The sequence below is a fragment of the Mustela erminea genome, chromosome 19 (genome assembly GCF_009829155.1).
Source record: "Mustela erminea isolate mMusErm1 chromosome 19, mMusErm1.Pri, whole genome shotgun sequence".
NCBI classification, from domain to species: Eukaryota; Metazoa; Chordata; class Mammalia; order Carnivora; family Mustelidae; genus Mustela; species Mustela erminea.
Genome location: NC_045632.1, coordinates 9,977,766 through 9,990,889, shown reverse-complemented (window position 1 = coordinate 9,990,889; position 13,124 = coordinate 9,977,766). Strand labels below are relative to the sequence as shown.

The 13,124-nt window shown below is 49.6% G+C and overlaps 1 protein-coding gene across 1 annotated transcript in view; it reads left to right on the top strand.

The window, feature by feature from the left end:
- NLRP12 (NLR family pyrin domain containing 12) overlaps positions 1 to 13,124 on the top strand; it is a 28,284-nt gene that overhangs the window by 1,541 nt on the left and 13,619 nt on the right. Inside the window, exons 2-4 of the mRNA XM_032323589.1 lie at positions 4,028 to 4,108; positions 6,645 to 8,346; positions 12,262 to 12,432. Coding sequence (XP_032179480.1) covers positions 4,028 to 4,108; positions 6,645 to 8,346; positions 12,262 to 12,432 — 1,954 coding nt within the window. The remainder of the gene's footprint in view (positions 1 to 4,027; positions 4,109 to 6,644; positions 8,347 to 12,261; positions 12,433 to 13,124) is intronic.

Below are 13,124 nucleotides of genomic sequence, written 5' to 3'. Positions count from 1 at the left end.
CATATAATTGTTGGACTTCTAGAAGTTCCACATACTTCTTATAGGAGATTCAAATAATGTACAAATATTGCATGCCCCCTTCCTTCTCCCATTATACCTAAACCTCTCCCCAGCATCACTTTGGCCAGCACCCTTCAACACATGGAAGGGCAGCTGTGTGGTCTGAAGCTCATTTTTTTTTTCAGCTGTGTGGTGCTGGAGAACCAGAGTATCTCCGGGCCTCTGTTGCCTCATCAGTAAGACAGAAGGGATTGGAGCAGTTCAGTGGTTCTCGAATGTTAGGCATACTTGGGGATGGTCCAGACGCCCTGCTGGGAAGGGAGCATCCAAGACCAGCAGGTTTGGGGCACCAGGAATCTGAATTTGGATGTGGGTGGTGTTCATGGCACGCTTCAGAAAATGCTGAGATGGACCTCTCTGATGTCTTTGTCAGCTGTAATATTCACTGATGACTTTTTTCTTTAATTGTGGTAAAATACACATAACAAAACTATTATAAATGAATAGTTTTGGACTTTTTTTTAAAATATTTTATTTATTTATTTGACAGAGAGAGATCACAAGTAGGCAGAGGCAGGCAGAGAGAGAGAGAGAGGAGGAAGCAGGCTCCCTGATGAGCAGAGAGCCCGATGTGGGACTCGATCCCAGGACCCTGAGATCATGACCTGAGCCGAAGGCAGCAGCTTAACTCACTGAGCCACCCAGGCGCCCCTAGTTTTGGACTTTTCAAGATATGTCATAGATGTGGAATCATAGAGTGTCTTTTGGTGGCTGGCTTATTTCACCTAGCATAATGTTGTCTTTTTTTTTTTTTAAGACTATATTTATTCATTTGAGAGAGAGAGAGAACAAGTAGGGGGAGTGGCAGGCAGAGGGAGAAGCGGGCTGCTCACTGAGCAGGGAGCCGGATGCGGGGCTCAATCCCAGGACTCTGGGATCATGACCTGAGCCGAAGACAGGTGCCACCCAGGTGCACCAAGCCTAATGTTTTCAAGACTCATCCATGTCGTAGCAGGTGTCAGAGTTTCCTTCCTCTTAAAGGCTGAATAATATTCCACTGTGGAATATACATACACACACACACACACACACATTTCATTTTAATTCATTCATCTCTTGATGAGCACCGGAGCTGCTATTCCCTTTTTCTTATTGTAAATACCGCAGGTGTTAACATGGGGCTACAACTAGCTCCTCAAGCCTCTGCTTTCAACTCTTCTAAGTATGTACTCAGAAGTGACATTGCTAGATCAAATAGTAATTCGTTTTAATATTTTAAGGAACGCATTGTTTTCCATTGGGGCTGCCCCATTTTATGTTCTCACCACGGTGCACAAGGGTTCTAATTTTCCCACATCCCCACCAACACCTGTTATCTCTAAGTTTTTGTGTCTTCTTTTTTTTTTCATTTTTAAAGAAAGTAATCTGTATGCCCTCTGTGGGGCCTGAACTCACCACCCTGAGATCAGGAGTCCCCACCGGCTGAGCCAGCTGGGGAACCCCGCCGTTGTGTTTGTTTAAAGCAGCTGTCCTAATGCGTGTGATCCTTTGCGATTAGCTTCAACTGCTGTTACCTTAGTCCTAGTTTCCCAAAACCTCACACATCCAGTCTTTGGCAAATCCCAGGACTTACAGCTCCAAGGCCTCCCTCTGCTGCCACCCAGTGGGTAACCCACCTTGCACTTGGGTAAGGGCCCCTAGGTGTGCTTTGATTCCCACCCCCTCCCACACTCACCCCTCCCCTAGCTCCCCCAGCTCCTTCCTTACAGGCACAATAATCTGTACAACCATTGATTAGATCATTCCCCTCTCTCGTTTTGAATTCTCCAAAGGCTAGGGACGCCTGGGTGGCTCAGTTGGTTGAATTCTCCAAAGGCTGCCTGTTGTGAATAGAATGTAATCCAAACTCTTCAAACTTGCTCGCACAAGATCTGGCTGAGCCCCTCTCTCCAAACCCACCCAGTACTTACTCTGAAACTCATTCCACTCCAACTTTATTCCTCTTCTGTGTCCACAGGACCTTTATACTTGTTGTGGTTTTTGGTTTTTGGTTTTTGTTTGTTTGTTTTTTTGCTTAGAACACCTTTGCTTGGAGTGCCTGCGTCACTCAGTGGGTTAAGCCTCTGCCTTCAGCTCAGGTCATGATCTCAGGGTCCTGGGATCGAACCCCACATCGACTCTCTACTCAGCAGGGAGCCTGCTTCCCCCTCTCTGTCTGCTGCTCTGCCTACTTGTGATCTCTCTCTGTCAAATAAATAAATAAAAATCTTTTAAAAATTTAAAAAAAAAAAGAACACCTTTACTCATGTACCTGGCCCCTTGCCATTCAGATCTTGGATTAAGTGTCTTATACTCTGTTCTGCTTACCCCTCATTCACCCCACTGATGAAGGAGGGATATCCCACCCTAAATGGCTTTAGATGGCTGTGCACATGACACCAAACACAGGAGAGATGAGACTGACAGCAGTAGCACGCACTCAGCCCAGGGGAGGAAACCCCAAGTCCCGTGGGGGTCTCCCAGGGTTGCTTTCAGAACACAGTGAATCTGCAGGGGCTGTAGGGGGCAGGCTTTGTAGACCCAGGAGCATGGGGGCTTTGTGATTCCTGGAAAAAGGATGAGATTGACTTGCTTGATTTCACTGGCCAGCAGGGAACTGGAACCTTTAAGAATGAGGACCAGGTGAGGTGGAGTAAGGTCTAGGAGATGGGGATGAGGTGGGGGGCAGCTGGTCTACTTTTACAGGGAAAACTAGGCAGCTGGGGAGCCTGTCCCACTAGATGGGGCCATACCTGGTGGGAGCACCGGAACTCACACTTAGGCTCACATTTCAGGGTCCTGTAGAGCTCAGAGATGCCCAGGAAGCTCTTGGAATCTCCGATTTTACAATACATCCCCAGAAAAGCCTTTCCCGGCAACCCAAATTCAAACTCTACTTTTAATCACTCTGTTGTGTACCCTTCTTCAATTTTAAGTAAAACTTCATCATTATCTGGAGTTATCATAAAGTGTTTATTTAATTTAATCTATCTTATTTTAAAGATTTTATTCATTTATGTGAGAAAGAGACTCAGCATGAGCAGGGGGAGGGGCAGAAGGAGAGGGAGAAGCAGTCTCCCCACTGAGCCCATTGAGCCTGGAGCAGGGGACATGGGTCTGGATCCCAGGACCCCTAGATCATGACCTGAGCCAAAGTCAGACACTTAACTGACAGAGTCACCCAGGCACCTCTGAAATATTTCTTTTTTATGTGCTCAGCTCCCCACATCACTAGAATGTAAGGTCCACGGAGCAGAGCCCTTGTTTATTACTGTGTATCCACTGCTAGCAAAATTTGCCTGGATAACGCTGGTGGCCAATGTATGTGTATTGGTTGGATGGATACATGGGTGGGTGGGTGTGTGGATGGACGGGTGGCTGGATGAGACACGGCCAAGGATGGAAGGAGAGGGAGGGAATCCAAGCTGATTCACGCCTTCCTGCCTGGGGGAATTCTTGGATGGATGGAGGTGCCAATCACCGTGATGGGCCCCCAGAAAGGAGAGCAGGTTATGAAGCACGAGTGCTTTCAACAGCGGTGCATATGTGAGGAGACTGCTAAACATTTGCAGCGGGGGTGGGCGGAGTTATAGGTGGAGTTATATGCACAGCTTGATGTAATGGTAACTATTATTTTTTAATTTTTTTTTAAAGATTTTATTTATTTATTTGACAGACAGAGATCACAAGTAGGCAGAGAGGCAGGCAGAGAGAGGAGGAAGCAGGCTCCCTGCTAAGCAGAGAGCCAGATGTGGGGCTCAATCCCAGGACTCCGAGATCACGACCCGAGCCGAAGTCAGAGGCTTTAACCCACTGAGTCACCCAGGCACCCCCCACTTTTTTTTAAAGATTTTATTTATTTATTTGACAACAGAGATCACAAGTAGGCAGAGAGGGTAACTACTATTTTTTAAATTGACATACAAGTTATGTTGGTTTCAGGTGTTCATGGTAAATGCTAGCTGACCTCCTAAAATGTCTCTTCCAGATACTGCACCTGGTGGTCCATCCTCACTGGGAAGCCAGTCAGCATGTTCTCTCGAAGTCTTTCCTGGAGCTCCAACAAGAGGTGAGCTGTCAGCCACGTATCTCGTAGAATGCGCAAGGCCACACGCATCAGACTATCCACCAGAGTCCATCAGACCAAAAAAAAAAAAAAGGACGTGTAAAATTAGTGTTTGCATATAACAAAAAATCTTGGGTGGGATGGTTGCAGAGTTGATGTAGTAGATCAACAACACTGTCAAAGCCCCAACTTCTTGCTGGTTCACTTGTCCTGACTCTTGTCATTTCACAGTTACAAGATGGCAGCCAAACCATGCAAGTGAATTCCAAGCTAGGGAGAAAAGAGAGACAGAAGGCTCTCTTCCTCGACAGAGTATCGTTTCCTTCAGGAAAACATCTGTTTAACATGCTTCCCCCTTCCCAGTGGTCATCCCCATATGCGCTCTTAGTAGGGACTGGGGCCCATTCCCGGACCAGCCACTGGCAACAGGGAATGAGGTTGCTCATGACTGGTTGTGTCAACGTTCCTCCTCTGGGGCTCATGAAGGGACAGCATTCCTGGAATCAAGGGATCGGCACCCATTACCTTAATAGAGTCAGGACTATTGACAAGGAAGAAGTGAGTATGGGCTGCAGGACAGGCAGCGCCAACGTCAACAATAACGCCAATGATTCTGGACACCTTTCAAGGCACCTGAAGGCATGGGGCATAGCACAGGGCCTATATATCGTAACTCCCTCTTTGTTCTCATTCTTATTTTAAGCATTTCTATTTTCCTAATGTTCTGTGTCTCAAAATAGGAATACTTTCTCAGGAAAAGACAAAGAATTTTACAAAATTCAAACATTACTGTCACAGTTATCTTTGTTTGATTGAAATAGAATCACAGTTGACAAAAGGGAAGGACAATGGGTGTATTTATGAGCCTAGAAGTGTTAATTTTTAAAAAAATATTTTATTTATTTATCTGACAGACAAAGATCACAAGTAGGCAGAGAGGCAAGCAGAGAAAGAGGGGGAAGCAGGCTCCCTGCCGAGCAAAGAGCCCAATGCAGGACTCGATCCCAGGACCCCGAGAGCACAACCTGAGCCGAAGGCAGAGGCTTTAACCAACTTAGCCACCCAGGCACCCCAATATTTATTAATACACATTAAGAGAGCTAATGAAATAACTTTATCAACAGATAAATGGATAAACGAAATATGGTGTATTTATATGTATTCCACATGTATACAATGTATTCTGTTTGTATACAATGGAATAATAGACTTAAAAAGGAATGAAATTCTGATACTTGCTACAGCATTAGGCCAAGTCAAAAGAGCCAACACATAAAGGCAGATCCTGTGTGATTTCACTCACATGAGGAGCCTAAAGTAGTCCCGTTCATGAAACCGAAAGTGGAATGGTGGCCGCCAGGGGCCGGGGTGGAGGAAGGAATGAGGAGTTAGTGTTTCATACACACAGGGGTTTCTGTTGAGCATGACGGAAAAGTCCCGGAAATGGATAGGGGTGATGATTGCACAACTTTGTGAATGCAGTGTAATGTCACTGAGTCTGTCAAACACTTAAAAAATGGTTAAAATGCTAAATTTTAGATGATGTATATTTTACTACAATTGAATAGAAAAGAGAACATGCATTCCTTTTGAGAGAGTTCTGGGATCACATTGTGCTCTTTCATTCACCTTCCTCTGGACAGATAGTATGAGCCTCTGGTGACATCCAGGTAAGACAGTATGCATTTTAGTCTGGATCACGGTTCCCCCACCGTGGCACCCGGGCAGTGGGCTGGATAATTCTTTATTGTGGGGTGTCCTGGGCACTACAGGATTTTGAACAGCCTCCCTGGCCTCCGCCCACTAGACGATAGTAGCCCGCCCCCACCCGCCCATCCCCCAGTTGCTGCGGCCCCAAATATCTCCAGACCTTGCCAGAAATCCCCTAGGGAGGACACTGTCACCCTGCTGAGCACTCCTGTTCTAGATTAGGCATTCACTTCTATGCTAAGTCGATTTCCCAAAGAGACTTCAAGCACGGGACTTATGGGAGGGATAAGTTCTCTGGTGCAGATGACATATCTGGCTTTTTTTTTTTTTTTTTTTTTAAGCGGGCACAGAAAACTTGGCCAGACTTAAACGTGCCTATAAATTATGCAGCGGTCTTGTTAGGAATGCAGTTTCTGATGCATTCAGGTGGGGACTGGGGCTCACGTTCCCATTTCCCACCCTCTCCTTGTGAGCCCACTGGGGATTTCAGTGTCTCTTCACCAGGAGGACCCCAGGGAACCAGTGGCTGAGATTAAGATGTTCTTTAGGTGCCCTCGTGGCCTTCCGTCAGCTCCTGGGCGTGGACCATTGAGTAGCAAGGATAGAATGAATACTGTTGGCTAAAGACAGTTCCCATGTTAGTGTCTCCACTTCCCAAGAACAGGGGAGATCTTTTTAGAGTAGTACCATGGTTCCCAGGCTCCATCCAGAAAACTCTCCCGTGGATACTTTAGAACAAGTAGGCACTAGATCGTGGTTTGCTTTAAGTCATGAGTCAGTCAACGGTTGCTGATGAGTCTTCCACGGACCCCTCCTTCCTCCCCGTTAGATCCCCAGGAAACCTACAGGGACTATGTGCGCAGGAAGTTCCGGCTGATGGAAGACCGCAATGCACGCCTAGGAGAATGCGTCAATCTCAGCCACAGGTACACCCGCCTCCTCCTGGTGAAGGAACACTCAAATCCCATGTGGGCCCAGCAGAAGCTTTTGGACACAAGCTGGGGACAGGCGAGAACCATGGGACACCAGACCAGCTTCATCCAGTTGGAGACCCTCTTCGAGCCCGACGAAGAGCGCCCGGAGCCACCGCGCACCGTGGTCCTGCAGGGAGCAGCGGGGATGGGCAAGTCCATGCTCGCCCACAAGGTGATGCTGGACTGGGCCGACGGAAGGCTCTTCCAGGACAGATTTGATTACGTCTTCTACATCAACTGCAGGGAGATGAACCAGAGCACCGCAGAGCAGAGCGCCCAAGACCTCATCTCCAGCTGCTGGCCTGAGCCCAGCGTGCCCCTTCAGGAGCTTGTCCGAGTCCCTGAGCGCCTCTTGTTCATCATTGATGGCTTTGATGAGCTAAAGCCCTCTTTCCACGACCCTCGGGGCCCCTGGTGCCTCTGCTGGGAGGAGAAGCGGCCCACAGAGCTTCTCCTTTGCAGCCTGATTCGGAAGAAGCTGCTGCCCGAGCTGTCGGTGCTCATCACTACCAGGCCCACGGCTTTGGAGAAACTGCACCGCTGGCTGGAGCACCCCAGGCATGTGGAGATCCTGGGCTTCTCAGAGGCAGAGAGGAAGGAGTACTTCTACAAGTACTTCCACAACACGGAGCAGGCTGCCCAAGTCTTCCATTTCGTGAGGGACAATGAGCCCCTCTTCACTCTGTGCTTTGTCCCCATGGTGTGCTGGGTCGTTTGCACCTGCCTCAAGCAGCAGCTGGAGGATGGGGGGCTACTAAGACAGACGTCCAGGACCACGACCGCAGTGTACATGCTTTACCTCCTGAGTCTGATGCAGCCCAAGCCTGGGAGCCCCACCCTCCAGCCCCCCTCCAACCAGAGAGGGCTGTGCTCCTTGGCGGCTGACGGCCTCTGGAATCAGAAAATCCTGTTTGAGGAGCGGGACCTCCGGAAGCACGGCCTCGATGGGGCCGACGTGTCTTCCTTCCTCAACATGAACATCTTCCAGAAGGATATCAACTGTGAAAAGTTCTACAGCTTCATCCACCTGAGTTTCCAGGAATTCTTCGCTGCCATGTACTACCTCCTGGATCCCGGGGAGGCAGGGGCCGGCCCCGAGCAGACAGTGGCCAGGCTGCTCGCGGAGTACGGGTTTTCAGAACGGAGCTTCTTGGCCCTCACCGTCCACTTCCTGTTTGGACTCCTGAACGAGGAGACGAGAAGCTATGTGGAGAAGAGCCTTTGCTGGACGGTCTCGCCTCACGTCAAGGCAGAGCTGCTGCGGTGGATCCAAAGGAAAGCTCAGAGCGAGGGCTCCACTTTGCAGCAGGGCTCCCTGGAGCTCTTCAGCTGCCTCTACGAGATCCAGGAGGAGGATTTCATCCAGCAGGCGCTGAGCCCCTTCCAGGTGGTGGTGGTCAGCAACATGGCCACCAGAATGGAGCACTTGATCGCCTCCTTTTGCGTAAAGAGCTGCAGGAATGCCCTGGTGCTGCGTTTGCACGGGGCCGCCTACAGCACGGATGAGGACGATGGGGGGAGATGGGCGTCGGGGCCCCAGATGCCACCAGCACAGTCGTAAGTACTCGGTGGGGTTCACTCTCCAAGTTCTTGCTTTCAACCACGTCTGTGTCCTCACCTGGGGTTGACATGGCCGCCACTCCAGGAGATACTTGGCAAAATCTGCAGAAATGTTGGGTCATCACAGAGGAGATGGGGGTTGCTGTGGCATTTGGGGGGCAGGCCAGAGTCCCCAGAATGGCCCCACCACCACAGAGGATGGTCTGGCCCCAAGTGTCAGCAGTGTCCAGGTTAGCATCTTGCTCTAAACAGTACCCATTGGACTCATTTAGGGCCCCGGTCAAGGAGAGCATATCCACTCGACAAATACCATCAAGGGTGCTTTTCTGCAAAGTGTAGACAGTGGAGTAGGCCAGCAGTGCCCCTGCAAACCCAGACATCCTAATGGGAAGGGAGAGAGACAATGAACAGTAAACAAATGAACAGGCAAACAAGCAAAAAAAATTGATCATTTGGGTAGTTTCAGATAGAGAGAAGCGTTATGAAGAAAATACAACAGAGTGGTGTAAGAGACAGTGATTTGGAGGGCTGGGGGGCTTGAGGAGGGGATGGAGGAAGGAAGCTCAGAGTATTCTTTTGGCTTTTTGGCAAGGAGTAATCGTAGATGCGTAGAGTTGAATGTCACTAAAATAGAAGAGGAAAATCATCCTTTTCCCTTCTACCCTCTTAGGTCTGGCGTGGAGGCCTGTAAATTAAATAGCCAACATACAGAGTAACAGAGAAGAACAAAGACGTTTTTAGATGTTTATTTGTTCTGGGGTGCCTGGCTGGTGTAGTCAGTAGAGCATGTAACTTTTGATCCCAGGGTCATGAGTTCAAGCTCCACATTGGGCATAAAAAAAGGAAGTTTATTGGTTGTTCTCACTGAACACTCGGGAGTCCCCAGAGATGAGGAACTCAAAAGGCTGCTAGAACCTGGAATTTTATAGCATCCTAACACAAGATCAGGACATTTTTAGGGGCACCTGGGTGGCTCAGTGGGCTAAGAGTCTGTCTTCAGCTCAGGTCATGATCCTGGAGCCCAGCTCAGGCTCCCTGCTCAGTGGGGAGCCTGCTTCTCCTTCTCCCTCTGCCTCTCCTCCCTGCTCACAGGCTCTTGCACTCTCTCTGTCTCTGTCTCAAATAAATAAATAAAATCTTTAAAAAAAAAGTGCAATACATTTTTAGAGAAGTGGCAAGACAAAGGAAAGGGACACTGAGTTTCTCTGGAGGTTAAGGGGGAAAGTAGAAGTATGGGGGACGCTAATGGACTGATGTGTTTGATCAGGTCTGTCTTGGAGCTGTAGGGGAGGGAAATTCTCTTCTTCCCTCTTTGGGTCCCTGGCTGGGCCTAAGAATCAAACTGACATATGACAGATTCACAGGGGAAAAGCAGTTTATTTAATTTTCACATGTGCCTGGGAGCCTACATCAGAGCAGGAAGCTCTCATACACTCTGATAAAAACAATCAACTTGTGAAGAGCTGAAAGGCCATCTGAGGGCACATCAGGCTGAATTTTGAATCAGCTTTATCTTGTCATTACAGAGAGAACTACACTAAAGGATCTCTGAAATTTAGGGGCACCCGCCTGGCTCAGTGAGTTTAAGCATCTGACTCTGGATTTCAGTTCCGGTCATGATCCCATGGGGCTCCCTGCTCAGCGGGAAGCCTGCTTCCTCTTCTCTCTCTCCTCCTGCTTGTGTTCCCTCTCTCACTGTCTCCTGTCAAATAAATAAATACAATCTTTTAAAAAAATTAAATAAATAAAATCTGTAAAAATAAACAAAATAAAAGATCTCTGAAATGAGGGGTGTGCCCGGCTCAGTCAGTGGAACATGTGACTCTTGATCTTGGGGTCATGAGCTTGAGCCCCGCACTGGGCACAGAGGTTTACTTAAAAGAAGAAAGACCCTAGGGGTGCCTGGGTGGCTCAGTGGGTTAAGCTACTGCCTTCGGCTCGGGTCATGATCTCAGAGTCCTGGGATCGAGCCCCGCATCGGGCTCTCTGCTCGGCAGGGAACCTGTTTCCTCCTCTCTCTGTGCCTGCCTCTCTGCCTGCTTGTCATCTCTCTCTGTCAAATAAATAAATAAAATCTTTAAAAAAAAAAAAAAAAAGAAGAAGAAGAAGAAGAAAGACCCTAAACATGGGTTCTAAGACAGACCATATAACTAGAAGCAAATCAGGAGGCCTCATGGGCAGCATGTCATGCCCTGGTGAGTCAGCCCATTCTCCATCCCAGGCTGATTCAGAGGAAGGGACTGTCATAAGACTTTAGAGATTCCAAACTGCAGTATCTCCCAAAATTCCCCAGAAAGTGCAGAGCTTCTAATTATAGCTCGGTCTTTCTGGCCACCAGGCCCACCCAGAGGCTCACCCTGAGTCTCCTCAGGAGAGCAAAATCTTCTCCTGTTCCCCAGAGAGTCCAAAGGACTTAGGAGCCCTGGGTCAGGGATGGGGTCAGAGACCACGTGCTGGAACAAGAGATGGGCCCTAGTGCTCTTACGACTTAGGAAATCACTAAGGTTTTAGGGGGTCTGTGCCAGGAACCGGGGGCAGAAATCAATATATACACTTTCTTTTTTTTTTTTTTTTAAAGATTTTATTTATTTATTTGACAGACAGAGATCACAAGTAGGCAGAGAGGCAGGCAGAGAGAGAGAGAGAGAGAGAGAGAGAGAAGCAGGCTCCCTGCTGAGCAGAGAGCCCGATGTGAGGCTCGATCCCAGGACTCTGGGATCGTGACCTGAGCCGAAGGCAGAGGCTTTAACCCACTGAGCCACCCAGGCGCCCAATATATACACTTTCTAATCTCTTGAAAGCAGAAACGACAAATGGAAATGCTTGCTCAAGCCAGAGTGGGGGAGGGGGGAGCAGAATAATTCCCCCACCCCCAAGACACCTGCGCCTTAATCCTGGAATCGGTATGTCACCTCCCAGGTTAAAAGGGACTTGGCAGGTGTGATTAAATTCAGGATCTTGAAGTGGGAAGCCAGGAGAGACACCTGCCAAGAGATGCGAGGCCTTTGGAAGGAAGACAGTCTGCCCTGACGCCTGCCCCGGGACACCCCGTTCCGATTTCTGACCTCTAGAACCAGAAGACAGCCGTTTCAAGCGGCCATGCCCGGGGAGATCAGAATCAGATACCACCGGCAGGCGGCCACCTGGCGTATTCAGGTTGGGTGGAACAAGGTCATAATGCACCCAGCTCTCTGGGACCCGGTGGCTGCCTCCTGCTCACGAGGTCCCTGTGCAGCCGGGCTTGGTTTATCAAGAAAGTGTAGAAACCCCTGTTTTGTGTGAGGCCTCCTGATTGAGAAATTATTGGAGGAATTCAGCTCCCAGGCCACAGGCTCCTACTTCCGGCTCTGGATCTTCAGGGAGAGCGTTGTACATTCGTTAGCTGGGAAGAAAGGGAGGGACTGCAGAAAGCCACCAGGTTCATCTGTGTTTCTGGAACGTGAGCAGAGCACCAGGAGGCTGTCAGAAACAGATGTCCGGGCTGCACCCTCCGCCCTGGGAATGTCTGATGCAGCCGGGTTCCTGTTTCTGGCAGGCTCTCGGGGGCCGCTGCTGCTGGCGGGAGAGGGGAGAGGGTAGAGAAGGGCTCCCTGGTGTTAAATCTACAAGAATCAAAGCCCCAACATTTTCTGCCCTGAGCTGGCTGCTAATGCTCTTGAAAACTAATAAGGATGATTACAGTGGGATATTTAAAGTACACGCAGGAGTGGGGGGCTGCTGGGCTCTATTGGTAGAGTGTGGCACTCTTGATCTCAGGGTTGGGGGTTCAAGCCCTGAGTGGGGCGTGGAGCCCATTTTGTAAAAGTAAGAAAGATGACAGATGCTTCCTCAAGCCCGAGGTGACACAGTCCGCACGCAGTCGTTGCGCAGCGTCGGGCGCAACGCGGCTTTGTCCTGTGTCCCTCCTTGCAGAGCCGAGAAGAACCTGCTGCCCGAGGCCTACAGCAAACAGCTCGCCGCCGCTCTGAGCACCAAGCCCAACCTGACCGAGCTGGTTTTGTCCCGCAACGCGCTGGGCAGCCGGGGCGTCAGGCTCTTGTGTCAGGGGCTCAGACACCCTGGCTGCAAACTTCAGAACCTGAGGTGAGTCGGGGCGGGCCTGCACCCCGTCTTCGCGGGGCAGGGGGGCTGCGTCAGGAAGACCCGTGGTGGTGCTCGCTCTCACTGCCCGCACGAAGCACCACACACTGGGGGCTTAAACAACAGAAATTCATTTCCTCAAGTTCGCATCCAGGTGTGGGCGGGGCCGCTCGGCTCCTGATCCAGTGTGGGCGGGGCTGCTTTCCCCTCAGTCATCTCCTCACTGTGTGTTCACACCTGCGTTATCTTTGTCCTTTCCTCTTTTGTAAGTCACAGTCACAGTAGTGACCTCATTTGAATTACTTCTTTAAAGACCCTATTTCCAAAAACAGGCACACTCCGAGATACAGGGGTTAGGATCTCAGTGTACGAATGAATGTGGGGGTACATGACTCAGCCCATGCCTACCGGAAGCAGTCAGCAGAAAGCCCAGCATCATTACCTCCCGCTTCTCTCATTGTATCTCCTCCTTTCCAGGCTTCTTACCTCCAATCACGCTGCCTGATTTCAAAGCAGAGTGCACAAAGCCGTAGTAATTAAAGCAGTCTGGTGCCAGGGGCGCTTGGCTCACCCAGTGAGAAGAGCAGGGGACTCTTAACCTTGGGTTCCTGGGTCCCAGCCCCACACTGGGGGCAGCGATTACTTAAAACAACAACAACAACAACAACAACAACAACAAAACAAGTGAAGGTGGT